At 52.9% G+C, this 27,066-nt stretch overlaps 14 protein-coding genes and 1 non-coding gene across 15 annotated transcripts; 7 read left to right on the top strand and 8 right to left on the bottom strand.

Moving 5' to 3' along the window:
- Nucleotides 1-656: 656 nt before the first annotated feature.
- Nucleotides 657-3,074, bottom strand: UHO2_02654 (uncharacterized protein; the record flags this gene model as incomplete). The annotated part of the gene is made up of 1 exon (XM_041555442.1): nucleotides 657-3,074. One exon carries the CDS (start codon nucleotides 3,072-3,074, stop codon nucleotides 657-659), a length of 2,418 nt encoding a protein of 805 aa, XP_041411376.1.
- Nucleotides 3,075-3,454: 380 nt separating this feature from the next.
- On the top strand, nucleotides 3,455-5,515 carry UHO2_02653 (uncharacterized protein; the record flags this gene model as incomplete). The annotated part of the gene is made up of 1 exon (XM_041555441.1): nucleotides 3,455-5,515. The coding sequence occupies one exon, from the start codon at nucleotides 3,455-3,457 to the stop codon at nucleotides 5,513-5,515; it is 2,061 nt and encodes a 686-aa protein (XP_041411375.1).
- Nucleotides 5,516-5,720: 205 nt separating this feature from the next.
- On the bottom strand, nucleotides 5,721-8,060 carry UHO2_02652 (uncharacterized protein; the record flags this gene model as incomplete). The annotated part of the gene is made up of 1 exon (XM_041555440.1): nucleotides 5,721-8,060. The coding sequence occupies one exon, from the start codon at nucleotides 8,058-8,060 to the stop codon at nucleotides 5,721-5,723; it is 2,340 nt and encodes a 779-aa protein (XP_041411374.1).
- Nucleotides 8,061-8,580: 520 nt separating this feature from the next.
- Nucleotides 8,581-9,311, top strand: UHO2_02651 (uncharacterized protein; the record flags this gene model as incomplete). Its single annotated transcript, XM_041555439.1, has 2 exons — nucleotides 8,581-9,136; nucleotides 9,220-9,311. The coding sequence occupies 2 exons, from the start codon at nucleotides 8,581-8,583 to the stop codon at nucleotides 9,309-9,311; spliced, it is 648 nt and encodes a 215-aa protein (XP_041411373.1).
- Nucleotides 9,312-9,440: 129 nt separating this feature from the next.
- Nucleotides 9,441-10,745, bottom strand: UHO2_02650 (uncharacterized protein; the record flags this gene model as incomplete). Its single annotated transcript, XM_041555438.1, has 1 exon — nucleotides 9,441-10,745. The coding sequence occupies one exon, from the start codon at nucleotides 10,743-10,745 to the stop codon at nucleotides 9,441-9,443; it is 1,305 nt and encodes a 434-aa protein (XP_041411372.1).
- Nucleotides 10,746-11,125: 380 nt separating this feature from the next.
- Nucleotides 11,126-12,202, bottom strand: UHO2_02649 (uncharacterized protein; the record flags this gene model as incomplete). Its single annotated transcript, XM_041555437.1, has 1 exon — nucleotides 11,126-12,202. The coding sequence occupies one exon, from the start codon at nucleotides 12,200-12,202 to the stop codon at nucleotides 11,126-11,128; it is 1,077 nt and encodes a 358-aa protein (XP_041411371.1).
- Nucleotides 12,203-12,438: 236 nt separating this feature from the next.
- UHO2_02648 (uncharacterized protein) lies at nucleotides 12,439-13,319 on the top strand (the record flags this gene model as incomplete). The annotated part of the gene is made up of 2 exons (XM_041555436.1): nucleotides 12,439-12,804; nucleotides 12,906-13,319. 2 exons carry the CDS (start codon nucleotides 12,439-12,441, stop codon nucleotides 13,317-13,319), a joined length of 780 nt encoding a protein of 259 aa, XP_041411370.1.
- Nucleotides 13,320-13,368: 49 nt separating this feature from the next.
- UHO2_02647 (uncharacterized protein) lies at nucleotides 13,369-15,924 on the bottom strand (the record flags this gene model as incomplete). Its single annotated transcript, XM_041555435.1, has 1 exon — nucleotides 13,369-15,924. One exon carries the CDS (start codon nucleotides 15,922-15,924, stop codon nucleotides 13,369-13,371), a length of 2,556 nt encoding a protein of 851 aa, XP_041411369.1.
- Nucleotides 15,925-16,409: 485 nt separating this feature from the next.
- Nucleotides 16,410-17,345, top strand: UHO2_02646 (uncharacterized protein; the record flags this gene model as incomplete). The annotated part of the gene is made up of 3 exons (XM_041555434.1): nucleotides 16,410-16,484; nucleotides 16,586-16,846; nucleotides 16,932-17,345. The coding sequence occupies 3 exons, from the start codon at nucleotides 16,410-16,412 to the stop codon at nucleotides 17,343-17,345; spliced, it is 750 nt and encodes a 249-aa protein (XP_041411368.1).
- Nucleotides 17,346-17,461: 116 nt separating this feature from the next.
- UHO2_02645 (uncharacterized protein) lies at nucleotides 17,462-18,280 on the bottom strand (the record flags this gene model as incomplete). The annotated part of the gene is made up of 2 exons (XM_041555433.1): nucleotides 17,462-18,104; nucleotides 18,243-18,280. The coding sequence occupies 2 exons, from the start codon at nucleotides 18,278-18,280 to the stop codon at nucleotides 17,462-17,464; spliced, it is 681 nt and encodes a 226-aa protein (XP_041411367.1).
- Nucleotides 18,281-18,617: 337 nt separating this feature from the next.
- UHO2_02644 (uncharacterized protein) lies at nucleotides 18,618-19,162 on the top strand (the record flags this gene model as incomplete). Its single annotated transcript, XM_041555432.1, has 2 exons — nucleotides 18,618-18,944; nucleotides 19,028-19,162. 2 exons carry the CDS (start codon nucleotides 18,618-18,620, stop codon nucleotides 19,160-19,162), a joined length of 462 nt encoding a protein of 153 aa, XP_041411366.1.
- Nucleotides 19,163-19,364: 202 nt separating this feature from the next.
- Nucleotides 19,365-20,795, bottom strand: UHO2_02643 (uncharacterized protein; the record flags this gene model as incomplete). Its single annotated transcript, XM_041555431.1, has 1 exon — nucleotides 19,365-20,795. The coding sequence occupies one exon, from the start codon at nucleotides 20,793-20,795 to the stop codon at nucleotides 19,365-19,367; it is 1,431 nt and encodes a 476-aa protein (XP_041411365.1).
- Nucleotides 20,796-22,189: 1,394 nt separating this feature from the next.
- Nucleotides 22,190-24,880, top strand: UHO2_02642 (uncharacterized protein; the record flags this gene model as incomplete). The annotated part of the gene is made up of 1 exon (XM_041555430.1): nucleotides 22,190-24,880. The coding sequence occupies one exon, from the start codon at nucleotides 22,190-22,192 to the stop codon at nucleotides 24,878-24,880; it is 2,691 nt and encodes an 896-aa protein (XP_041411364.1).
- A 529-nt stretch (nucleotides 24,881-25,409) lies between these two features.
- On the bottom strand, nucleotides 25,410-26,366 carry UHO2_02641 (uncharacterized protein; the record flags this gene model as incomplete). Its single annotated transcript, XM_041555429.1, has 1 exon — nucleotides 25,410-26,366. One exon carries the CDS (start codon nucleotides 26,364-26,366, stop codon nucleotides 25,410-25,412), a length of 957 nt encoding a protein of 318 aa, XP_041411363.1.
- A 357-nt stretch (nucleotides 26,367-26,723) lies between these two features.
- UHO2_10189 lies at nucleotides 26,724-26,838 on the top strand. Its single transcript, XR_005960697.1, has one exon. It is a non-coding gene; the product is annotated as a ribosomal RNA (ribosomal RNA).
- The last annotated feature ends 228 nt before the right edge of the window (nucleotides 26,839-27,066 follow it).

Below are 27,066 nucleotides of genomic sequence, written 5' to 3'. Positions count from 1 at the left end.
ACGAGCCTCCTACGACTGTCCCTTTAGTCCTATGAGGACGTATGAGTTTCAATGCATTGATGGCCTCCTTCCGCAATGCGACCTGCAATTTTGGTCGGATGGACTCCTTCTGACCGATTTCGCATTTCGTGCGCACTTCGCATCCACTGCGCATCTAATGCATGTCCAGGATCTTCTGTGCAGACCCTGTGACACGTCTCACCTCCAGACATTCAATACCACCACTCACCGCTTTCTCGCTCACTTGACCGGGGAGTCACCTCTTATAGAGGACTCAACACTGGCAGAGCGACATTTGCTAGCGGTTCGGTCCTAGCCTAAGGTTCTTTTTTTTGTTTCCTGTGTGTATTATTTCACTTTCCTCAGTTTTGCAATGATAGCAAGGCCAATTTCGGCCTGGTATAAAAAAAGATTAGCTTTTTTGAGGTCATATTTTTCGACACCATTTGACACTCACTCACTTCAACAACAGCATCCCAGACTTGTGGTGTCGGGTGCAGGAAAGGTTCCAGTCGACCACTTTTCTACACAACTCGACATACACAATTGCCAGTAGTTGAGCTGCAAAGTAGTTCAAATTCAAGTGCAGATCATTGAAAGTAACAAAGCCAGTCTCTTCCGACGAGCTTGTGTGAGCTGTGCACCGGCAAGGAAACCTACGACCAAGCACCAGCATCGCCCCAACCATCAGCACCAGCCCCAAACGCACCTTCTCCTAGAGCCGCGTTCGTTGGAGCAAATGGCAGACTGGATCTTGGCTTCTTCTTGCCCCTCTCTGCATCGCCTTCACCGGCTTTCCTCTTCTTGCCCTTCTGCTGTCCTTTACGCAGGTCAACAATGCCCGCAACACTCGTGTTGACTGGTGTTGTCTTCTCATTGTCATTCTCACCCTTCTTACCATTTCCTTGTTTTCCTTTCACCTTGGCAGTATTGTAAGCGACAGGGGTCGAATCGTCGTACGTATCCAACTCCATCCTAGCCTTGCTCTCCTTCTGTCTCGCTTTCGATAATGTAGCCGTAGCATCCTCTAACACGCCTTCTGCGACCTCTGTTCGACCAGAGGCGATCTTGGCACGCTTCTTGGACAGTTCGTAGATAGGTGCAAGCCGTGCCTTTTCAGCTACTGCATCAACTTCTTCGAAGAAACCAGTGGACTTTTCTCTGTTTTCCTTCTGTGGCAATTCTTTGGAGGTGTTAGCGTCGCTGGGATCGGACTTCTTGACCTTCTTGCCCGCGCGTGTGCCGCGCTTGTGTTTCGGTTTGGAGCCATCCTCTTCCGAGGGTCGCGCAGATTGCTGAGTTCTCTTTGAGCCAGCTTGAGGATTGCTGTCGGGTTTGCCCTTCTTATCTTTGGCAGTGGCTCTGTCGCTGTGCTTCAAGTCGTCCTTTTGCTGGGGCTTGTTGCTGTGCTTGGACTTCGGGGCGTCTCTCTTGCTTGAAGCTAGAGGTGCCTGACCACGACGAAGAGCGCGCATTTGAGCAGCCATTCGAGCAGCTTCGTCGTCGTCATCATCCTCCGGCTTTTCTTGACGGCTTTGCTCCTGCGCTGGAGCAGGCTTGCCGCGGCGCAGAGCACGCATCTCGGCAGCCATCTGCGCGGCATCATCGTCATCGTCGACCTCGCTATCATTCTCTTCTTCCGCGTCTCGCTGCATCTTTTGAGCACGCTGCTGCAGCTTACTGTCTTGTTTTCTCTTGCCTTTCTTGCTCTCCATCTTGGCCGTCTTCGATGCCTTCACTCCCTCCGCCTCCTCAGCTGTTGGCTTGACTCGAGGTTGCAGCCTTTCATTGTCCAGCACTCTGAGCGTCGGATGCACCTGAAGAATCCTTTCCTTGTATCCCTCTTTCTGCGCTACCCCATTCCCCTTCAGTAGCAACTGCGTCAGTCCTTTTCGTCTCAACCTTGGCTGCTGCTCTTTCTCGCTATCCGCCTCGACCAGCGTTGACAAAGACTCCCAGGTGCCAAGTCCGCAATCCTTCAGCTCCAACAGCTCCAGCCCTGGCGCCGTCTTTCCATCCGCACCTTTACCCCAATTCCTAACGTGGCTGGGTAAAGCTTTCAGCTCAGGATTGTCGTTCAACCTCACTTCTCGCAAAGCGAGACAAAGCGAAAAGTCTGGCAAGCTTTCACTGCCGCTCAGCTTGTTGTGACCCAACGAGAGTTTCTTCAGCGCTGGCAAAGAAGCGGGTAATGAAGCGGGGAGGGAGGTGAGCTCGTTGTGCGACAGAATCAATGAATTGAGCTCCGGTAGATGCGGGAAGGACTTAGGTAGACTCCTGATGGTGTTGTTGTTCAGCACTAGCGCCTTGAGGTTGCGCAGAGGGTTGATTGAGGGTGGAATGGAGGTTAGTGCGCAGTGCGAGAGCGTGAGTACGCACAGCTCTTCAAGTGCTTCGAGGCCGATACATGCTTCAGAGGTCAGGTTGGGGTTGGTGGAGAGGTTGAGCCACGTCAGGTTGTCACCGAAAGCTCGTGCTTTGCCTTTGGCATAGGCTTTGCTGCGAAAGACAGCCTTGGCGAGCCATGAGAGGCTGATGAGACCATCAGGGGATGCATCGGAAGGCTGAACAGAGGACAGGTCGAGTCGCTGTAAATAGCAGAATTGAGAGAGCGTGTCGACTAATGCAGCAAGCGGTGGTAGTTGATGTCCCGAAAGTGAGAGGTTAGTCTTCGAGTGAATGGCCTTGTCTTCCTCTCCTTCATCCTGGTCGTTGTCTTCGTCTTCGCCCTCGTCAGCATGGTCTGCTGAATTCCTGCCTTCTTCGCCGTTCTTGACGGCTTGCGGCTGAGGCGGTTTCTTGCACGAAGCTATACTCTGTCGCTCTGTCACCGCATGCTGTCCACTGTTGCGCCCTGCAGAGTGGCTTCTGTGGTAAGGCCTAGGCTCGCAACCGCTTCCGGAGGCGTTAGGGTTGTTGCCATAAATGCCCTTGCCCTGAGCACGTTTCTTGTGGAAGGCCGAGCTGTTCGATGATGCTGGACCGGCAGAGGAGGACCCACCAGCCGCTGCTGCTGCTCGATTACGTTCCGACTTGATTGGGCCATTTGGCCTTGACGAGGCGAGCGGCGCCATCTTCATTGAATGAGGTTGATGATGGAGAAGCTCTGGAAGACAGGGCGCTGTTGTGGAGTTTTTGGCGAAGCGCTTTTTTTCTGCAAAAATTGAACCCTTCTTTCGGAAATCGGAAGTCGGCCAAAGCCATTCAGCGAACATGCGTGCAGGTGCTGTACGACACATGCTTCATCTGGACAGAGGAGAGATCAACACATCAACACTTTGACTTACCCACACATACCCACACGCACGCACTCTTGGGCGGAACCAGAACCCTATCGGCTCTCTCTCTTCCACTCGACTCTCGCTACCTTACGGAGACATCGTCGGACGAAGCGCTTCGTGTCGGCCAAGGACAACGCATAACGTCGAGAAGAGACACTCTTCTCACACGTGTCATGTCGTCCGACCCGGTGGGCGCTGCCATCGCGCTTGCTGGGGTTCCAGACGAGCCGGCTTCCCTTCACTCCCATACACTGCGGCCGTCAATATATCTGGACTCTTCAAAAGGATCAAGGCCAAAAGCGAGCTCCGACAGCATACCTCTGCCGGAAGAGGACGAGGACGAGGACGACTTTGTAGTTTTCGAGGACAGGAGCACATTACCAGCACCAAAGCTTGCTGAAGCGGAATTAGATGATCTGGAAGAAACAACAGATGCAAAGAATGCCAACAGGAGCACGTTGAGTTCTATTGCAAGAGCAAGTGTCGAGAGCTTGTCATTCGGGTATCGCGATCATCTCCTGCCTCTCAGCTTGAGTGGAGACGGCGACGAGACCTTCGCTGGAGATTATGGCGACAGAGAGGGTTCTGTTTCAGCAACAAGGGCTTCGGCTTCTGCAGCAAGAAGTGGTACAAGGCGTCATGCAAGGGGATACTCTCAAGACCGGCTAGCAGAACGCCGAGTAACGCTGATAGACGGGATTGCGCTCACCATCGGCGTGCAGATCGGATCCGGTATTTTCTCCTCTCCCGGTGTGGTCACTCTGAATACAGGCAGCATCGGCGCATCCATAGTGATTTGGCTGCTATCTGGCCTGCTAGCGTGGACAGGCGCCTCATCTTTCGCTGAGCTCGGCGCATCTATTCCGCTCAACGGTGGATCCCAAGCCTATCTCAACTACTCATTTGGTCCGCTATCAGCATTCCTCTACACATGGTCTGCCCTGACAGCGCTCAAGCCTGGAGCAGGAGCCATCATCGCAACCATCTTTGGCGAGTATGTCGCTCGCATTCTTTTCCATGCGACGGGCAAAGCGACGGATCACCCACACGAAACAGGGCTCGATGGCATTCCAGGATGGTCAATCAAACTACTAGCTGTAGCGATTGCAGCGTTGATCGCAGCAGCGCACGCTTTCTCGAACAAGCTTGGAACACGGACGCAGATCGCAACGACGGTCGTCAAGCTCTTAGCTCTGACAGCAGTGCCTATCTTGGCGATCGTACAGGCAGCAAGAGGCAAAACAAGTCCTAGCTCGCAAAAAGCATTCTCAAATTTGGGCAATCTGTTTGAGGGCAGCTCAACTTCGCCTTCTTCGTACGCCCTTGCTCTGTACAGTGGTCTGTGGGCGTTCGACGGCTGGGACCAGTCCTGTTTTGTAGCTGGAGAGATGAAGCAGGTGGAGAAAGACCTTCCGCGAGTCATTCACATCAGTCTCGCGACGGTGATCCTGATCTTTCTCTCTGCAGTGGTGTCCTACTTTGTAGTATTGCCGGCAGAGTTGGTGAAGAGGACAAATACGGTAGCGCTCGACTTTGGCAGTGCGATCTTTGGCGCGGTCGGTGGCATTGTGTTTGCCTTTTTCGTCGCATTCTCTTGCTTCGGAGCGCTCAATGGTCAGATCTACACAACAGCAAGACTCATCATGGCTGCTTCGAAAGAAGGCTATCTACCCGAACGCCTTGGCGCAGTCAACAGAAGGACGGGTACACCTATTGCAGCATTGGTGTTGCAATTGGTTCTCATTTCAGCCTTCGTATTGTTCGGATCAGGCTTTGCATCGTTGGTCAACTTTTACGGAGTCTGCAGTTGGACTTTCTACTTCGCCTCCGTCCTAGGGTTATTGGTCTTGAGGATCAAGGAGCCGCACCTGAATCGGCCATATAAGACCATGTTGGCGACTCCGATTCTTTTTGCTGCTGTTGCACTGTTCTTGCTGCTGATGCCGATTGGTAGTGCGCCGCTGGAAGGGTTGGCTGCGTTGCTGTTCATCGCAGCTGGTGTACCGGTGTACTACCTGACGCAGAGCAAGGCTGGGTGGGTGTCCAACATTCCGTTCCTCGCTAGGATCAAGGGTCTCTTTGCGAACGGTGGAGCAGGAGCAAGTATCGATGATGGAAGGGGCCATCATGTGCCTTTGCAGACATCGGATCGAGCGGAACCTGAAGATGAAGACGAAGAGGCAATGGAGATGCTTCCTAAGGATTCAGAATCAAAAGGAAAGGAAAGGGCATAGAAAACCGTTGACACACACATTGTATTCTTATTCATTCTAGACTGGAGGGAGAAATCTCGAATGATGGAGTTGCTGTTTTCATGCAGACTGTGCAGATGCTAAGCAAAATTGCCATACGGTGTTGTGCTGAAACAACGTCGAATGTGAGAAGATGGCGACGATATTGTTCAAGAAGACTCAGCGTAGTGGCGTGAGGGGGTAGGCTTCACTTCTTGCTCTTCTTCCCACTCTTGACTTTCGCTGGGCTACCTGCCGAGGAGCCCTCAGCTTTCTTCTTCTTGTTCGCCTTCTGCACAGCAGCGTATCTATCGAGTGTCTGCCACTTGACATCTTCCCATTTCTCCTGCTGCTTGCCACCTTCCAAGTCCAGGCCCAACTTCTTCCACTCTTTCGACACCTGAGCCCTCAACGCATCAGCAATGTTTTTGCACTCTGCTGCCGGCTTGTTGCCGAACTCCTTCTCCGTTCCTAATCCTTCGGCGAGGTAGGCTTGGAACTCGTCCTCAAACACAGAGGGAGAATACTTGCGCATGCCAAGATCGGTCTCAATGACCTTCTTGTTGGCGGAAGAGAGCGAAGCGTATTGACGAGTGACAAAGCTGCGGTAAGGGGCGGAGAGGAAGTAAAGCGCATGGAGGAGCTCGTGCGGCAGCGTCGAGTGAGCTTGCGATGCGACGCACGAGATGACGTATTTAATGTTGCCGGTCTCGCTGTCCTCGCTGCGGGATGAAGCGCCTTCGTAAGGAGAAATTGCGCCGAGAGAGACAAGCACATCAAGCAATTGGTTCTCCTCATTCGAACAGTGCGGTGCCCACCACTTGGGCACATCCGTGTCATCACTAGCATCGTCCAGACTAGTAGCTTCGTACATGGCATCGAGCCATTCCTGCACACCCTGACGGACAGGGAAGTTGAAGCCTTGGTAGTTGCGGCAGATGCGTTCGTCGGCTGCCTGCTGCAGAGTGAGATAGCTTCTCGCTTTGGAGTCGGATTCGTAGAACGCTTCCATGCGTGCAAGAGCAGCATGCTGCAGTGCGGCAGTCGGGAAGAGTAGCGTCAGCACGGGCGGATCGATGATGTGACCGAAGAGCGGCTCTTCCTTTTCTGCAGCTGCGTCCTTGGGTGCGGTGAAGATAGGAGCTGAAATCGACGATGGGGTTGCAGGTGCAGGCGTGGAAGCAGCCGACGGTGTTTGGCTTGAGACGTTGAAGCCTGCAGCTGCAAGAGCGTCCGAGAGAGATGCGGAAGTAGATGAGCGCTGCTCCTGGGCGGAAGCCATGATAGCAGCCGGTAGAGTGGATGAAGACTGCAGTGACATGTTGGAAAGATCCTTTTCAACAGTAGCGACAGCAGCGTCCGTGGCTGGCTTGTCAGTGTTCGGCTGAACAGGCGGCGATACAACTAAAGGCTTGGAGAAGTCCGAAGCTGCGTCAGCACGTGTGGGGACGCCAAGTCCTAAACCTGCAAGTTCTTCAAGCAATGTATTACGTCTTCTTGCGAGTGCGAGCTCGGCTTCGAGCTTACGAACCCTCTCCTCCAGCTGCTCATAGGTAGGCTTGTTGGGGATGCTTGCAACGACAAGTGCGGTTGCCTGCTGTACAGAAGCAGCAGTTTGCGTAGACTGAGCAGGTTTGGCGGTAGCAATCGAGGGACATGGATTGGGGGAAGGTACATGCTCGGGGGAGGGACTGCAAACCATCTCGTTCGGCCTCAGCTTCTGCTGTCCATCTTTGACGCTGGTCCTTCCGCGGTCTGGTGTCGAGACTGAGTTAGCGGGACCCACTCCATTTGGACCACGAACGAGCTCGATTGGAGCATTCGCGATACGATTGTGAGACACGAGCAGTGAGGCAGGATCTGTGTGGTCAGAGGCACGAATGTCGTCCCAAATCTTCTTCTTGTCGAATGCCTTGAGACCTGCAGAAAAGTCGAACTCGTCTGAAAGCGCTGCATTGGGAATGGCAGGGCTGCTACCGCGCGAGATAGAGACTGCTGCTTGCTTCTTCTTGGCTGGCTTGGGCGTTTGAACAGCAGCAGCGGGTTTGGGTCGAGGTGAGCGAGAGCGAGAGGGAGTGGAGGATCGGGATCCGGCTGGATCAGAGCCTTGCAACGGTGCTAGAAGGTGGTTAGCAAAGTGATGCTCTGTCGAAGTAGCGGTAGCGTCATTTGAGCGGTTTAAAGACATGATAGCAGGATCAGAAGATGCAAGCGCTGCGACTGCAGGCTTGCTTGGAAACGAAGCATGTTCAGCGTCGTTGTGGTTCTTTGCTTTACCTAGCAACTTTGACGGTGTTGCGGTGTCATTTCGGGTAGGGTTGCCAGATGCCGGAGACGAGGAGGCTGACTTCGTCGTGGGCTCGACGGATTTGATCGCAGCAAGGCTAGCAATGTCGGTGCGCTTCAGCACAGCCTGGGAGCCGTCTTGCTTCTGTACTGTGAGAGTGTTGGAAGCCTGATCGATGGAGAGAATCTTGGAATGTAGCGATGAGCCTGGCCGAGAATGTAATGTGATCTTCACATTGAGCCCGATGAACGGTGACGACATGTCGAAGCCGTCTATTTCTCGAGCTGCAAGCCAGAGTGAGCGATATGAGGGTGAAGATGCGGTGAAGGAGGTGTTGGAAGAGTAAGAATGGAGAACGTCTACGCCTTCAACTAAGCGAATCCGATCATCACTGATGTTAGGCCGGCATGTTTCCTCGGCCACCTTTTTTTTTTTTTTTTTTTTTTTTTTTTTTTTTTGTCGTTCTGTGTGGAGAAACTGACGCACAGGACACAAACGGATGTCACTAATCTTCGAGCATGAGGTCATCATCCCCTTCCCTTGGCCTTCTTCTCGACCCTTCTCCTCACTATTCGGTCACTCAGAGAAAGTCCCTCAGCAACACATGCTTGTACGCTGCGCAGTGACACTTGCTCGAGTGCCATCATCGCAAATCTCTTTGCTCCGTTTCACGCGTCGACAGCTGTTCCCTGCCAACTCCTCAGTCCAGCACAACGCTCGAGCTTTTACTTCGGCTTTTACCTTGCAGGCAACGAAGACATTCGCCGCAACTGACTCCAAGATGTCATCACGAAGCGCCAAAGTCATTAAGACCGCCCCGCTCGATGACTCTGAGGCCAAGTGGGTTGGTCTGCGATCCATAGAATGGGTCGACCCAACAGGACGACAACGCAAGTGGGAGTCTGCCGACCGCAAGACTCGCAAAGGCGATGTCGATGCTGTTGCAATCATGACCATCATTCACCGGCCCTCATCGGAACCCCATATCTTGCTCATCTCGCAGTACCGGCCGCCAGTAGGCAAGAGCTGCATCGAGATGCCTGCCGGTCTCATCGACGCCGGCGAGGAGGGAGACGAAGGAACCAACAGAGCGGCATTGAGAGAACTCGAGGAAGAGACAGGCTATGGAACGGACAAGGAAGGTGGTAAAGTACAGATCGAGGAGACAACACCCACCATGTTCAACGATCCCGGCTTGACGGGCGCGAACATGAAGATGGTTGTGGTCAGCATCCAGTTGAAGGACGATTCAGCAGAGCCAGTAGCCAAGCCAGAGGAAGGAGAATGTATCGAGAAATATCTGGTTCCTGTCAAGGGGCTGTACAAGAGCCTTAAAGGTGAGTTGTTTCGCGCGGGCGTTGCCTTCACAGTATATTGCAGCATTCTAACGCCCAACTTTCCCTCGGCACATTTCTCACAGACTTCCAAGCAAAAGGTTTTGCCGTCGATGCACGTCTAGCACACCTTGCAATTGGTCTCGAAGTCGGTGCTGGCAAGATGGGCCGTTTGTAGAGAAGAAAGTTCGTCCATCAGATTTGTGTGTTGACGTGAAAGAGTCTAGCATGTGATTGCAGTGTTGTAGTGTTACAGGGTAGAGTAGCAGTGATGTTGTTGATGCATATCTCAATGCGATGCAGTCGATTACTGAGGCGCGCACTGCATTCCTGGTCCTTGTCCTCCTATATCGTCGTAGTCCTCCCATCCCTCGTCGTCCATGTGCCCTTGTCCGGACATACGGGCACGATTGCTGCCAAACTGTTCGATCTTTGCCGGTGTTGGTTCGACCTGGTCCTCGGTGGTTTCTGTCGTTGTTTCCAAGTCGGGCCTCGCTGGCGGAAGCGCAGATTGGAGCGCTTCTCGGATAGCAGGATCTGCTGCCAGCTGAGCGTCTGTTGGGAAGTCAACCTCCCATCGGATGTACAAGTCTCCCTTGGTCTGGTTGCGGTCGCGATATTGCGGCATTCCCTCACCTTTCACGACGTCGATGTCTCCGGGCCGTGTGATCTTTATCCTTTCGACCTTAATGTGTCTGCCATCCAGATGTGTCAACACAGTGCGTGAGAAACCTAAGAGCGCTTCCACCAGCGTTAACCTGACGGTCGTCATAAGATCAAGACCCTTGACTTCGTATGCTTCGTCTTTCTGCAGTTTCAGCTCGATGAGGATGTCACCTGCTTTGACACCTGGTTCTTGATCCGCCGCTTCCTTGAAGACGATACGCTGACCATCAATCATACCCTTTTCGATTTCGACATCGAGCTTTGCCTTGGCTTTGGTAGTCTTCTCGCCCTTGCATTTCTTGCAGCGATCCTTGTCACGCACCTTCTTTCCCTCGCCGTGGCAGTCGGCGCACTCGACGTAAGACTGAGCGATCATGCCATTGCCCATGCTGCGCTGTTGAAGAACGGATCCTTTACCTGAGCACTTGACGCACTCCTTCTCAGTGAGACCTGGTTTGGCTCCTGTTCCCTCGCAGTGTGTGCAGATGACGTTCTTGGTAAGGTTGAAGTGTGCGGTCTTACCCTTGTAAAGATCTGCGAGCGTGACTGAGTATTCGATGATTTCATCCTCACCCCTTGTACGACGAGGCCTTCGACCACGGGGCATACCGCCCATCCCACCCATGCCACCCATTCCTCCCATGCCGCCACCGAACATGCTCGCGAGAAAGTCGTCCATGTCTGGCGGCATCCCGCCAGTTCCACCCGGCCCACCGGGCTCGTCATCACCGTAGCGATCGTATGCAGCGCGAGAGTCGGGGTCTGAGAGCGTTTCGTACGCGTGGTTGATCTCTGCAAACTTTTCAGAGGCTACTGCGTGATCGATGTCTGGATTCTTGTCGGGGTGATTGACGAGCGACTGCTTGCGGTAGGCTTTCTTGATGTCAGCTGAAGAGGCGTCCGGCGCCACGCCGAGCACGTCGTAGAGATGTGTTGACTCCACCATTCTATGTCTGTCAAGCGGTAAAGCGAGTCGAAGGGAAGAAGCGAGGTTGTAGTTGAGAGGAAAGGGAGTGTGTGGTTCTGTATCGGAAGAATTGAGCACTCTACAGAATGGCGCAGCAGTCACAAAAATCTTTTTCGCCATTTCCCATCCTTGGACGGAACTGAGCGCAGCTGCCCAGCACACGACACAAGAAGTCGAGAAAGCGCTCTGAAGTGGAGGAAAATATGCTGTCCGACTTCCGAGCCGCTTCCTTTGCCTCTTCAAGTTCTATATACACAGAGAGGTGTCTACAAACCGCAGCCATAGTCGTCGTTGGCAGATATTAGATATCCAAGAGGCTCATGAGAAAGATCCCTTTGTTTTGCTAAGCTGACTGAGAACTATGAGTCTGGTGACGGGTACAGCACCGACCAGAGTTTACTGTTAGTGCCGAGCGAGTAACCAAGCGTCCGCTGCTTCATGTCGACCCCAAGCTTGAGCAGGTCTACAACATCGTCCAGCAAATGTGCTTGTCCAACCACCGCTCCAGGATGCGAAGTAAAGTTCGCTGCCAAGATATGCACATGCAAATGGTAGTAGCTCGGATGGTAATGCAAAAAGCAACGCACATTGCCCTCGGCCTGTCCCTCCTCCTTTCCCGCCAGGCCGTATTTGTCGAACGCTACCTTGCTGGCTTGAACGTGGATGTTCTCTAGCATTTCAACATGGTTTCTTGTCAGGTCTCGCAAGCTCTTCAACTCTCTGTTGTGAACAATAGCCTGGATGTAAAGACTTGACGTCGTCTTCTGATCCCACTTAAGGTCCGGCACAATGATAAAGCCTTTCGTTGGATCTGGATCTTCATACAAGATACTATCGGCCTCCTTCTTGTGTTCAAGGATATTGTACACCCATTGTATGCGGGAAGGCGGGAACGACTCGATCCAGGGCAGCACCTTGTGCTGATACATTTCCGGTGTCTCGTACACCATAGCTTTGCGCTGCGCCGAGTACTTGTCAATGTGCGTCTGCGTTGCCGGCCGAATAAGGGTGATCTTGGTGTCTGCGTCACTGTCTCTGCAAGTTGCGCTGAAGGAAGGTCGATAAGACCAAGCCAGCAGCCATGTATAAATGTCGTTTTGTCCGAGATCAGTGAGTCCTTGGAAGATGATTCGGCGGTCCAGGTGCATCGCATTTGAGATATCGTCATCCGTCACTTTCGGCCGCTTGGCACAGCTTTCCGCATCATCGGCGTAGCGAATCGGGCATTCCGAGGGCTCGCGAAGACGATCAAAGAATGTTTCCGAGAAGTGTGTCTTTTCGACAATCAGAATGGCTTGCTCGCCGCCTTGTTCGCCGGATGCAGAGGTGGTGGGAAATTCGCCAAGAAGGTTGGCCGACTTGAGCTTTGGATCCTGATCTAAGATCCTGATGAGCTTGAATCCGTCCAGCGCGCTGCTATCTGTGGGGCCCTCCATCCTTCCTTGTTGATCGCAAAGGTGGTTGCGAGGACGGACGAGTCAAGTTGTCTTTGAGCATCCTCATCTGTCGCAGGGTCCAACCGCAAGAAGAAAGCATCCATTTCTCAGCTCCGACTTCCGCTTTTTTTACCTTCTCGTCCTCCACTTTAGTCAGCTCATCATCTTCGAATCCAGCCTTATGTCCTGACCATCTTCGTGCACTTGCACTTCCAAAACGCCAAAGTATATCGAAGATGGGCTCGTCATCATCGAAGCCAGCGCGTAAGCTCGGGTCAGAATTGGCGTCTTCCGTCGCTCGCGCTGTTCCGTCCGCCGCCAAGCCTTCTGCCCACCCAAACCCAGCTCCTGCTGCTCCTTCGAACGCCGGCAAGGATCGTGTTACGCCCACAGAGTATGGCGCTTCTAAAGCGAAGCAGAGCTCGCAGTACGCACCGTATGCATCGACTCGCAGAGAACAAGAAACACAGCGACAGCAGCAGCAAGCCAGCGAAACAAAGTCTGCCGACATCATGCGTGATGCTTACGATCCACAGTTCATGCAGAACCTGTCGAGGTTAGGACAGGTGCAAGTCCCAAAGAATGCTACCAACTATCAGCCTGTAAGTAGCAAGACAAACCTATCTTACTACGCTTCCTTCTCGTTCAGATTGCTGACAACACCCTTACAATGGCCGTAATGTGATCTTGTGATCGTACTTAGAACGACCAAATGCTCCGTATTCTGGAAGCACGTGAGCGAGCCAACCTCGATAACATGCAGTCTGCAGCGGCCATTTCCTCGTCATCCTCCACTTCTCCCGCTAGTGCATCGGCAAAGTCGGCAGGGGTTCCCAGAATCTCAGCCAACACCATCACTCTTTTACTCGACGACCGAAAGCATTGCGAGACAAGAAAGGACCTCGAACGACTTGCCCTCGAGTACGATCTGCCCCTGGAAACCATCGAAACGCTGGCAAAGTACTACAACTCACCGACGCTGGGCGAAGAGATCAGCGACGATGCCGGAGAGCACACCAAACAGGGAGACCAGGCGAATATGCAGGAGGAAAGAGCTCCACCAAAGGTCAGAGGCGTCTGGGTGGAGCCAAAGCTTCAGAACCAGATCTCAGCATAAGACTTAACAGCCATTAGTAAGAATCGTCTATTGATGCATACGGGTGCGTCTATGAGAGTATTACGAGTCCCTTTGCGACCGTCTGTGGGTGGAGTATGCCTAGTGAAGTGACGACGAAATTTAAGTCTCGCGGCTCCAGCTGTCTAAGGTGATATGGGAGGACGAGATGATTCGGGAGGCAAAACTCAAAGAGTGTTGCTTCGCGCGTTGAAGTGCCCAACCAAGCTTTGGTCTCGGGCTTGCCGGCTGCCTGCAGCCATATATTGAAGTACGCCGAAGCTAAACTGGCTGAAGGAGATGTCCATGTCAGTGCCACTGGCAGTACCCTGCTTCCAATTGTTGCGGGGGATGCGCCCTCATGCGCGATGCTCGTAGCTAATCGTACTTCCAACGCTGATGGGGTTGTTGACTGCGAAACTGTTGCGCCTTTCGCACTTGAAGAAAGTTGTAGAGCTCCGATCCGCAGCTTAATCTGACTTGTCGTCAGAGGATGAACGGAGAAGCCCAAACTGAGTGCCATGATGGATCGATTTGCATCATCAAGAGATCGTCGAACTTTCAACTGCACCGAGAAGGCTCTCCAATTGTTTGACAGAGCTTCTTGTTCGACATCGCTGTGCTCAATGCTGAGCTGGCCTTCTTCCTTGCTTTCGCCAAGGTGCATCACATGTGGCTGCAGTGCGTCAAGAATGGCTGCCTCGCCTTGACACACGAGTGTGTACTTCCAATCATGTGCCTCACCAGAGGCAGCTTCCGGCAGCAGCATTACCGCTGAGCAGAGCGGTACTGTCATGCGATCTGTGACTTTACCCTGGTCGTCACAGGATGGTGACAGAAACATCGCGAAGGAGGCCGTTCCTTCCCAGACGCAGTGATGGTCATACCACCATGTTGCGTTTTCTACGCCATCGATTAGTTTCGCTGCTCCCTCCATCGTCTTCTGAAGATGATGCCACGCCAGGTAGAAAAGATCCGGTTTGGGCATGCAAACACCCATGTCTGTGAACCCTGCTTCTTCATCCTTCGAGCCCGCTGACCATTCGTGAACTAGCGTGCCCTGGTCGAACCACTTTGTGCCTGAGCCGAAGCTGAAATTGGTATAGAAGCCATGCCGACTGGCGCGTCGACGAAGACGATCCCGTTGGAGATTAGAGTGGTGGAAGTACCTCTGGACCGGCTTTGCTTCACTATCTGACAGAGGAATTCGATAGCTTGCCGGTGCTAGAGATGTAGGGACGCCGACCCAGAAAGCAATGTCGATGTGCCACCAATCAACCCAGCTTCTCTTTCGTTCTGCTTGTTCAGATGTGAGCGCAAGACCGGCTGACTCCTCTTCCCATGTCCATCCGGGAGCGAAGAGTGCGACACTCAGACCCAGCGACTCCTTTTCGTCATCTTGTCGATGCGGACCGATCATTTCAAGCGACTTCCAGCTCTTCAAGCCGCCCCAGCAATTGCGACCAAATACGTCGATTCCGACATACACCTCGTTGCGTGGTCGAGCCACGCTATCAGCCATGGCTGCTGAGAGCAGTAACTGCGGATGCAGCCCTCCATCTGCTTCTCCTGTCAGACCAAAACCACAACGTTGTAGGTTCTGCGGACTTTCGTCATCCGGGTCAATGAGCTCACCCGGAGGTAGTGGTTGAGGCGGCCTCGCCCAAGTATAGTTGGTGAAGAAGGTATGAGCCGACTGATAGAAAGGTACGTTGTGCTTGTTGAGAGCATCTTGCCAGGCAAGCTGGCCATGGGGATACACCACCGAGTCATACCACATAACCTGCCACTCGTCTGAATTCCTGCCAGCCTCGACGAAGCGCCTTGTCCCCTCCTCTCTCAGGTAATGCACCCAGCCGCGAAGACGTTCGGAATTGCGGTGCATCTCGCCGATTCTGGCCTGTTCTCCGACCCACGCAGGCCACGCTTCTCCAGAGCAGCTGAAGCCAAGATCCAGTGCGGTCTCAATGTTGACAAGGTAGCCGGAGAAGCCACGGTCCAATGCAAACTGGATCAACTCGATAGCATACTGAGGAGAGAAGGAGGGATCACCTCGCAGCGGCATCGCTTTGCGTTCAGGACCACGGAGAAGACGTGCCATGTCTGGAACACTCTCTGCCCACTCGAAGATGAGCGTGCCGAGGACCTTTGTGCCGGTCCGGGAGGCGGCTGTTAGCCAGCCGACAGGTGGGATGCTGACACGCTTGTGTGAGAAGTAGATGAATGTATCAACGAGATGCATATGCTCTAGTGTGTAGCCTTGTCGGTGTGGCGACTCGGTGTAGCCGCCTTGAAAGTCATGGCATACGACCAGCTTGGGTCGGCTACCAGCTGTTGCAGAAGAGCTGCTGTGGGATGGCGGATACTTGTGTTTGCTACATGATTCGAGATGATCTTGAAGTATATCTCCATATTGCATCTGGTACCAAAGATGCAGCTCGTCCAGCGTCTCGAAGAAGTCCGGCCTCGGTAGCGCTTCTGAATCGAGGTGCTGTCGAAGTGAGGACGACGGTGTTTGCAGGTCAAGCTCGGCTTCATCCCGCGTTTCCAGTATTGGTGGGGACGCCGCGGCATGTCTACGTGCTTGAAGATATGTCGCCGTCGGCATCTTGATGGATGCAGGTACGGAGCCCCGCAGATGAAGTGTCGGAGGACATGGGCGCTCGACGTTCGTAAGAAGAACTTGTTCAGGGTCGAGCATCATGCTGACTTGCTTCGCTGTGGAGGAGAACCGTGCCCAATTATCACTATGTTACACCGGTCAATTCCACATGCTTGTTCGAGTGGAGCATTTGCCGGAATCTGGGTCGAAAGTTGCGTGAAAACGCAACAGCCGACGCTATGTTTTATGCTGCCGAGGTAGCTAATTCACATGCCACCCCGCATTTAGGCGTGCGTCTTTGAGAGCAGCTCTTCGTTGCAGCAACTTTTTTTGGCAACAGCGAACTTTCCGCTCGACCTGGAGCAGGGAGTGGTAACCAATTGCTTTCAAATACTGCTTCTCTTCTGTCTTCTTCTGTTCACACGTCCACCATCAGCCGTCGATCGCAAGCTTTAATTCGCTATCGCAAGCTTTAATTCGCTATCGCAACCATGGCCGCCGCAGCATCAGACGAAATCGCCGCTAAGGCAGAGAGCATCATCTCTCACATGAACAATGACCACAAGGTATGCCATCCACCTCCTGCTTGTCTGCCTCACTGCATCGACTTGCTGACTTGACGTTCTCCGACACACAATGTATTGTTCGTGGCTTTTGTATTCTACAGGACTCGCTGGCCTACCTCGCAACCCACTATGGCGACCTCCTCCACCCTCTCAAGCCCAACCAGGTGCTCATGACAAAGATCGACAAGGAGCGCCTCGAAATCGTCTACACCACCGACAAGAGTTCTGTCCCCATTGCAGGCAAGCCTGGCTCCAAGACCGTCCATGTTCCCTTCTATCCACACCTTGCCGGCTACTCCGAAGTGCGACAGCGTCTCGTTGACGTTTCGGCGCTTTCAAAGAAGGTCGTCACCACTCGAAAGGTAAGCTGCCTACCGCGAAAGCTTGCATCTAGTGCTTCTAGTCTGGACGGACATTCATACTGCTGCCTTTTGCCCCACGCCACAGCCTGACATCGTGTACCGCACACCCAAGCTTGCGTTTCCTGCATTGGCCTTGTGCGTTTTCGCATACTTGGCTCTTCGCTCAGACGCACTCGCATCGCACGCCATTGTCCAGTCTCTCGTCCCAGATGACAAGTTGACCCAGTGGAACAACTTGCGCAACAACACCTTTGGCGGCCCTGCCAAGATCGATGCCTTCGTCAAGAGCATCGTTCGAGCTCACTTGCTGGAGGGTGCTCTGATGGCGCTCGTCTGCTACTGGAAAGGCGCAAGCAAGCTGGTGACCGTTCGATGGGCCTTTACTACTATGGCACTCGGTATTCCTTCATGGGTCATTTTCTTTACGCTCAACTCGCAAAAGAGGGCTCTCAAGAGGGCAGTCCAGTTCGACGCTGATAAGAGGAAGAAGAACAACTAGAAGTCAGTTGTTCGTGGTATCTGTCAGACTCGTGGAATGCCTTTAACGAACGTTCATCTCAACGAAACTTCTATACAGCATAGTATGTGCGTGTGGATGTGCAGAAGTTGGAAGACTCAGGGCTTGAACTCGTATCCGCCCACACGGTTGGCAACATTGATCTTGAGCTGTTCGAGTAGATTTCCCGTCTGATCTTCCAAACCGCAGAACATCGTGTCGCCGTCCTTGACCTCTCCAACGCCTTGTGGTGTACCTGTCAACAGCAGATCACCTTCTTCCAACGTCATGATGCTCGACACGTGCTCGATGAGCTCTGGAATATCAAAGATCATGTCGCTCGTGGGACCGTTCTGCTTGATCTGGTCGTTGACCTTGAGCCACAACTTGAGTTTTGAAGGGTCACGGACACGAGATTTGTCAACGAAACCTGATGTGGGTGTGAAAGTGTCGAAACCTTTTGCCGAAGACCAGGGAAGACCTTTGGACTTGACCTTGTCTTGGAGGTTACGCGCGGTCATGTCAATCGACAAGGTGTAGCCAGCGACGTGGATCATGGCATCAGCAGCTGAGACATTGCATACCTTAGCAGAGCCGATGACAACGCCGAGCTCGACTTCATAGTGAGCGACAATGCCATTCGGGATCTCTACGGTGCCATTGTTGGTGATGTAGGATGTGGTGGGCTTGAGGAAGAAGAAGGGCTCGGTGGGGACGGCATTGTTGAGCTCCTTAGCATGAGCGGCGTAGTTGCGGCCGATGCTGTGTTGGAGCATGCAAGGATAGGATCACGAATGTCAGCGCAGGGTTCCCGCATGTGAATGATGGAGACGAACCGGCGTCAGAACCAGCAGCCTCTCTGTGGTATGAAAACAGTTGACCTTGGCAGAATATACTCACGCCACGATCTTTTTGCCTCGTGTCAGAAATGATGCCATGTTGCTCCCGTGCTTGAGATATGATGGTGTTGGTGTTCTGACGAGAAAGTAGCTACCACTGACAGGACTTCGCTTCCCTTCATCAACGTGGGGCATGATCTTGTGACTCGCTAGACAAATGTGCAAAGCCGACAATTCCTCCGGAGTGAAGCATCTTCTTGTTTCGTGCATTTTCCATCGGGTGCCCGATTGATGAGATCTCGCACGCCCAACAACGTTCTGATGGTGTCATTCGAAGATAGATTGCCGAACCCGCACTGACCCACCGTACTACTTAGTTCCCTCTCGCCACCACCACGACACACTCTCCCCTTCGTTCGGAAGACTTAACGCGAAGATGGCGAACGCACACATCAACACTGCGCTGAACAACTTCTTCAACGCGAACAAGTTTGCTATTGTTGGCGCAAGTAAGGATGCCTCGAAATTCGGCAACAAGGTGCTCAAATGGTATCAGGCACACAAACTCGACGCTACACCCATTCACCCTAAAGAGCCTGAGATCGAAGGACTTGCTACTCAGCCTGACGTCGCTCACTTCCTCGATGCTGCAGGCACTAATGCAGATAATATTGCTATCTCCGTAGTCACGCCCCCTAAGATCAGCTTGGCCGTTGTACGGAAGGGTATTCAAGAGCAAGGTGTTTCTACGTTCTGGCTACAGGTATGTTCCTCTCCTTCACCAACCTAAATGCAGAGTATCCTGATCTCATCAATTTTCTACTTCTCTGTATCCCTCCCGAACAGCCTGGCGCTGAGGATGCTGATCTGATCAGCTGGGTCAAGTCGCAACCAGACTCGGTGCAGGACCGAGTGATCTACGGTGGTCCATGTATTCTTGTCTCTGGCCGACAACTTGCTGCAGACAAGGGCAAGCTCTGAAGTAAAGAGCATAGTAAATCGGAACCATGAAAGACAATTCTGGAGCCAAATTGTGCGGATGCTCATGTTGTGTCATCTGACGGGTCAAATCCTCTCGAGTTCGCGCACGTGGGGATCTGAACTACACGCTGCATAAGAGACAAACGGTTCACTGTGACTGACAAGCTTCTTTGATTGAGAGCGAATGTTGGCAAAGTCGTTATTACATGGCCTTGCCGTTTTCGTCAACAGTCGTGAAGGTATAAGTCGACTTCCAGTGGTACGGCCTATTGGGACCGTAGATCTGGTTCCTACCCCATTCTGGGTTGTTGATGCCATCAATGTAGTCCTCCATCTCGAGCACGACGCACTCGTCGTTCTCATACTGAACTTCGCCGATGTCGTTGCCGACCTTACCGCCGTGCACCTGCTTCCTCGGAATACCTTTGCCTGGCTTGTTGACGCCTGTGCAAGTGTACATCTGCACAGCCGCCTGGTTCGTAGCGACAGAGAGCTTGATACCCGACTTGGGGCTGTACATCTCAACGACAGGCTTGGCGGTATCATAGCCAGGAGGGTTCGACATGACAAAGCATGAGTCCCAGCCCTTGCATTCGTAGCCGCAGATGCCGAGAGTGTCGTTGAAGTTCTTCGCAAGCGGTGTGGCAGTCTGGAAGTCGTACGGTGTGTTTTCGACGGAAGGAGTGGGACCAGTGGGGATGAGAATAGTGTCTGTCTTGATATACTTATCTGCATACGGCATGTGGACGACGTAGTCCAGATTGGAGGCCGTCTCATTGAAGGCGTCCAAGTTCCAGTAGACATGCGAAGAGAGCAAGATCGGAGTCTCCTTGGTCGCTGTAGCGTTGAGCTCAATGTGCCATGTTGCATTCTTGGAGAGCGTGTAGCGAGTGTACGTCTTGACCTGACCAGGGAAACCCTGGAATCCATCGGAGTCGATGTGTTCGAGAATAAGCTCGTTGGCGCTCAACTTGGAGATTGTGTAGTTGCTACAGTCATAACCAATGTCTCCGCCATGAAGCGAGTCGAAACCATTCTCGTTCTTTGGAATGTTGTATGTCTGACCGTTGAGCTCAAAAGTGCCGTTCTTGATGCGGTTGGCGTATCGACCGACAATGGGGCCAAAGTTGGGATGGTTGGGGTCCGTGGCCCAGTTTGTGGTGTTGTCATAGCCAAGCACGATATCTCTCCATCCACCCCATCGATCCTTGACCCACAGCTCAGTAACGCCGGACCCGTACGGCTGGAAGGTGGCACGGATCGAGTCGTCCGGTGCGCGAAGCTCGATGCGGTTGTTTGGGTAGACAGCAGGCAAGGCTTGAGGACACTGTGTGCCGGGTACAGTGGAGCCGGAGCCTAGGATGAGCTGCGAGCCTTCGGTCTGCGAGTTGTACAAGCAAGGGTAGCTTCCGATAGTGCCGTTGTTGACAAAGCCAGGAGTCTCTTGCGGCGATGCTGCGGCAGCAACATTTGAAGTAGTGGTTGACGTGGCTCTGGCATCAGTGCCGTTGATGGAGTCGACAACAGCAGCCTTCCACAGCTCTGCCTTGGCAACCGGTGTGGGACTCGCCAGTGAAGCCGACGCAGCGAACAGCTGGAACGCCAGTGGCAGGAGTGCCGTTTTGAACATCATCCTTTTATGATGTTGTCGATGAGCTCGACACGACAAGGGAGGAAGAAGAACGAAGCTGATCCACGGAAGAGGTCTTGAAGTGGAGGGAAGTAAGTCAAAGGAGGACCATGCGCACAGGCAGGAAAGTGTTTGTGGGGGTGAGCGGAGTGCGAAAGGGAGAGAGGATCATCGGAGTTTTATACCAAACCAGAAGGGGGAACTTTGGGCCCTCTTCTCATGCAGGGGCACGCTCTTCCATTCGATTGCAATGATCCTCTGGCTAAGATCAGCGCAGCAACAACTTCAATTGAGAGGCCACAAGAAGGGTTTAAGGGCGGTCGATGAGCATGTGCGCAGTGCGGGATTGCCGGTCAGCCGTAACCTGTTGAGGCTGGATGATTTCCGAGTCTCAAAGTGGGTACGGTGTCACAAGACCTGTCTTGGAGTTCTATCGGAGAAGACGAAGAGGATGATGGACGATCATTTCCCAAGATTCCCGAAGAGGGGTTGCGAAGCGCGGACAACTTTGCCAGATGTTTCTGCGCCGAATGCTTTACTGTACTTGTACCCTAGTGTACAGAAAGCACCTCGAATGATCTGCGGAGAAGTCTTTGTAGAGACGTTCCTGTTCTCCACGCAGACAACGGGCACGTCCTCAGGCGAGACGAAGACGGAGGCGAGCTCGGTTAGACGCTGTGAGAGAACAAGAAGAGGTGGAACAGACGGATCAAACATCTGAGGCTCAATCACAAAGAAGCAAGCGGATGTTTCTTTCGACACACAGCCCGCCATCAAGATCAGGCAGCTGATCCGCAATGGCCTTGACCGGTCGATGGAGAGCTCGCAAAACAAAGGAATGCGGGGCCGCTGCTGCTCGTTCGGGATTCTGATCGATCTCGGAGATCTCTCCGCGCAAAGTCGCGGCACACTCATGGCATGGCAATTCAGCGAGCCGCCGGCAGATGAAACACTTAGCGTTCGCTTCCTGGTGCCCCGTACTTGCCCGTTGACACTCATCCTTGGCGACATGTGCGGAGGATGCTCTGAAGTTTTGCGACGTGCTGGGTACTTGTGACTGTGCTACCAATGCTGAATGAAACCACACCGTTAGCATGAGAGACGATTCAGGCCGTGAGCATGAGGTAGTCAAAGCACTAGTCGGTAGAGCAGCACTCCACCGCTTTCTCTTAAGCTCAGCATAAAGCACAGTAGGCCAGCCTTTGTGTGGCCAACAGCATCCTGGTCGCAGGTGTTGCATGAAGCACGTAAGAAAAAGTGACCGAAGCGTTGGACCCTGAAACCCGGTCCAGCAACTTGAGACGGAGAAGCTTCGAAGATGACAACTTGCCGCCTGACCAGCAGGATCTTCGCGGCACTATCGACCTTGGACGAACCCGCCTGCTGTTGAGATCAGCATGTTGCGGTCGACCAATACCCTGTTGCCATGGCCGCTGCTTTCGGTCTGGTGGCTGCTCACGTTCCACCTGGTGTCAACACTTGCTCGGCAAGCGTCTTTCTCTGCGCCCGTCACATCCAGCTTACCAAGCGCTGAAGCCGCAATACCAGACTGCTACCCTTTCTGCCCGGAGCAGGATGGCAGTTCCCGTTCCGTTTCGGCCGTGGAAGCGGCTAGATATCGCAATCGGCTAGGAACGCTGAAATGGGTCGATCCTCGCATCGGTACCAACGGCCCTGATCCATCTGAGTACGGTGGTATGGTTCCGTCGGTAGCATTGCCGTTTGCTGGCGTTCGCACCGTGCCGATGACTCGGGAGAATCTCGTCTCTGGATGCGCATACCACGACAACGACACCGTCAACATTGGCTTCATTGCAAGCCGTCAACCTGCGATCTGGATGGGCGACTATGGCTTTACAACCATCTTTGCTGGACAAGGAGACGTCAAGCTCGCCAAGCACGAACGAGGTCACAGCTTTGAGCGTTCGCAAGAATTCGTCTCTCCCTTCAAGTATGCTGTGCGCATGGGCAATTCCTCTACAAAAGGTCACGTTTTCGCCGAGCTTGCCGGCAAGAGTCGTGCTGCCATAGTGCAGTACACCTTTGACTCGCCGAGCAATGACACCACTCAAGAACACGAGACAAGTTCACGGTCTTCACATGTGGGCCTTTTGTCCACCCCGGACAGCAATATCTCGAGCAAGGCACCGTATGTTGGAATCCAAGCGTCCCGAGAACAGTGGCGAGGTGCTGTCCGCATCAACACAGAGAAAGGCGAAGTCTCAGGGTACAACACCGAAAGGATGGACTACCGTCTCGGTCCACACGAGGCTTCTGGATTTCGCGGCTACTTTGTCTATCGCTTCGAGTACCAGCGCTCGAGTACTATCCAGGATGAATGGATCAGCGGCTTCGCAAGCAGTGGCACTGCTCACACGAACGCCACTGGTATCGCGATGCATCCGGACGAGCGAGCTCGCTGGAACGAGCTGGGTGTCTATGCATTCGTCCGCTTCCCGCAAGACACAATCAAAGTGCGAGTTCGTCTTGGTATGAGCCTGATCTCAGAGGAGCAGGCTCGCTACAACCTCGACGTCGAAATGCACAACGGCACCTCTGTCGAGGTCGTGGTTGACGAGCTCATTGACGTTTGGAGAACCAAGACCGATCGCATCCAGGTGGAAGGTGGAAGCGAACAACAGAAGCGCATCTTGTATACAGGCATGTTTCACGCCTCACATTATCCAGCCGAACATGCCGAACCCATCCCACACAGCGATGACAATGTAGATGGCATCAAGACACCGCCAGCAACACCTCATCACGACAAAGAGGACAAGCACAAGTATCACTACTACTCGGGATACACTGACAGCGTCCACAAAGTCAAGGAAGGATTGCAGCGTTACCAGTCCTGGTCGATCTGGGACATCTATCGAGCTCAGTGGAACTTGCTTATCCTGTTCGAGCCTCGCCGGGTTGTCGACATGGTGCGGTCGCTACTTGACATCTATGACGAGTCTGGCTTCTTGCCCATGTGGTCGACGCTAGCAGAGACCAACATTATGATCTCGACGCATGCCGACTCGCTCATTGCCGAAGCTGCTGTCAAGGGTGTGCAGGGCTTTGACCTGCAGAAAGCGTGGAAGGCTGTGTACAAAGATGGAACAGTGCCTCCAGAGAGAGATGACGAACTGCGTTACGAGGATCGTGAAGAATATACACCGCTTGAGGTCAGGGCTGGTCTGACTTTCTACAATCACTCAGGGTATGTTCCTCTTGATGGCTGGTCCGAATCCACGAGTCGCACGCTCGACTATGCCTACGATGACCATGCGATAGCCATTCTCGCCGACCTGCTTGAGAAAGAAGAGGAAGCTGCCTATTTCCACAGCCGTAGCAAGAACTATCGACATGTGTTCGACCACGAACAAGGGCTAATGGCTGCTCGGCTCAAGAACGGAAGCTTCATCGTCCAGCCTCTGCCCGATCCACGTGGTCGCCAGCAAGGCTTCACAGAAGGCAACATGTTCGACTACAGCTTCGACGTGGTACAAGATATTTCCGGTCTAGCAGAGCTGGTAGGAGGCAGAAACAAGCTTGTAGCGCTGCTGGATCGACACTTCAGTGAAGGACACAATGATCAGTCCAACGAGCCATCACACCACATTCCTTACCTGTACTCTTTGCTTGGCGAGGCAAGCAAGACTCAGAAGCTGGTTCGTGACATCTCGTACGAGAGCTTCAGCGACCAGCCCGATGGATACGCTGGCAACGAGGACCGTGGCCAGCAGAGTGCCTGGTACATCTTTAGCTCTATGGGTTTCTACCCTGTCAATCCGGTATCAGGAGAGTATGTCGTATCGTCGCCTTTCTTCGAGGCCATCGACATCGATATCCCGCCGCGAATGAATCACGGTGGTGATGGTCAGGCCAGAGAAGGGAAGCCCACGCGACTGCGGATCGAGGCTCCGGGGGCAAATGATCAACATGTCTACGTTTCTAATCTCTTTGTGAACGGCCAAGCTATAGACCAGCCCAAGCTCAACTGGACCGACCTGCTCAGCGGTGGAACTTGGAAGTTTGACCTCTCAGACAGACCGCAAGTATGGGGAAATGATAAGTCCCTTCGGCCGCTTCGTGCATAGAAGGAAGTGCGCAATGTCAATCAAGGAACAGTGTCTGTTTACATCACTCAGTGTCTCGCCTTGTCTGATTTGTCTGCGCCTTTTGGATGACTGAATCAGCATGTCAAACATTGAAATCATTCGGAGCATAATTGAAGATTGAAGCTGCACGGCACCGCCTCGTAGAGCTACGTTCTAGCTCTTATCGCACAGGTGTATGATAACTGCAATGCTTAAGATTTCTATGAACTAGGGCTACAGGATTGCTCATATATATACCTTCGTTCCGTCCATGAGAAAGTCTGACTTCACCCTACTAACTGAATGTGTCGCGTGGTGCCTCGGCGTTATCTTCTTTTAGCCTCGGCGTTTTCTCCTAGGACGTTTCCTGATTGGTCGCCACACGTCGACCATGCATGCACTTCCTTCGGTCTATCGGCAATTCGGCTTTCTCGCATATCGGTTATTCTGGCGTAACTTCAACTAGCATCACTTGACAGACGACCTGTTTTCTGAGCAAATGTATTCTAACTATATCTCGTGAACAAGTCTATATATCTTCGGATTCAGAGGCTCGTTCGACGTGCTGTAATCTCGCTTGACCACGACACTGATACTCTCTCCAGCTAGATAGTATGCCACATAGGAACCATGAAGCCGCTAAAAGAAGCTCCATGATCGACAAAGCAATCAGCGCATGCTGTACTGCTTGGTGCTTGTCCCGCTTCGATGCTTTCGTGGCTACTTTCAAGATGACCTGCGACAACGCAGCGCCGCCGAGAAGCCCAACGATGCCCATCAGCTTGAGCCGATTTGAACCTGTCAAGTTGAGCATGAGCAGGTGCAGGTCAGATGAGACCGAAGTCAATGTAGCAGTGAAAACGACCGTGTTGGAAAACGGTGTTGCCAGGCTGGTAGAATAGGTCGACTGGCAGCCGAAGCTCGCCGCTAAGATGGAGATGACAAGCCAACCCAGCGACCCGCCGAGTCGAAAGGCAGGATATTGTGTGCCGACAAGGATGATTGTCAATGTGGCTAACGATCGATAGAGTGAAAGCAACACAATAGTGATGCGCTTTGTTCGTTCCGTTGCCAGGCGTGTCACCAAATTGGATGCGATCTGGCACCCAATCATGAAGCCAACGATCGCACTGACGTTCGACTCGAGCTTCCAGCGAACCTCTCCCTGGTTGTCACCTGCGTTGGAGTCGGAAGGAAGCAGCAGATCGAAAGAGTTGATCACCATCTGGACCATGTTTCCAGTCATAAACCCGACCCAGGTCTTGGTGAGCGTGAATATGCTTGCATCCCCCAGACCAGTGATCAAGCATTGAAGAAGTAATGGTGGGATATAGGCTGCTTGTAACGAGTTGCCAGAGTCGAAACCGGGTAACGGAGAGAATGCATGTGCTCGAATGAAGCCGCCGAAGCTCGAAAGGGCGAAAGTGGTCGTATCTTTTTGACGCCGTGCTTGATGAGGTAGGAACCGTGAACGTCCGCTCGACATACTGTGCAGAGGTGTCTGCGACAGCTGAAGCAAGATGCCACTCCGACCCACCGTGGCTGTCAAGCAGGACCCTAAGTCGCTCGATGCTGTGTGAATTCTTCTAAGCTGGAGTCAGGAAATGGAGTTTGAGCAGTGCCAGGTGAGAAGCATGGTTCGGAGTCAAGCAAAGCTGCTTTCTGTCACTTTCCTCGAGCTCAGTACATGTGGAGGAGTTTCATTTACGAGCAAGTAAGCAGGCCGAAGCAATGGTGGGTCTCGGCAAGGAGAAGTGTGAAGACTTCTTTCTTCTTAACAGGCCTCACCATGAATAGCAGTATATTGGATTAATATATGACCACACCTTTATTCCCAACATCTGCGGCCATAGAACCTTGAAAGCACCGCATCCCGTCCGATCTGCGAAGTTAAGCAAGGTATCGCCTAGTCAGTACTGCGGTGGGGGACCACGCGGGAATCCTAGGTGCTGCAGTTACTTTTTTGCTTTTTCGGACCTTATTTCTGACATTTTTTTCCGAACCGCTTTTCAATACCTTCTGGTCTTTTCTTCACAGTCACATCAATAAGCCCGTGAAAGTTGTGTTCCCTGTGATCATTGTAAGCCTCCAATCATATCAGACCCATATGTGGTTTTCAACCCAGCAATTGACGAGACAGTGACTGGAGGTGTGGTACCAGGGACGCTCCACTGAGGCAAGGAACA

This window comes from Ustilago hordei (genome assembly GCF_900519145.1).
Source record: "Ustilago hordei strain Uho2 genome assembly, contig: UHO2_contig_04, whole genome shotgun sequence".
NCBI classification, from domain to species: Eukaryota; Fungi; Basidiomycota; class Ustilaginomycetes; order Ustilaginales; family Ustilaginaceae; genus Ustilago; species Ustilago hordei.
This window is presented reverse-complemented; position numbering and strand designations above follow the sequence as displayed.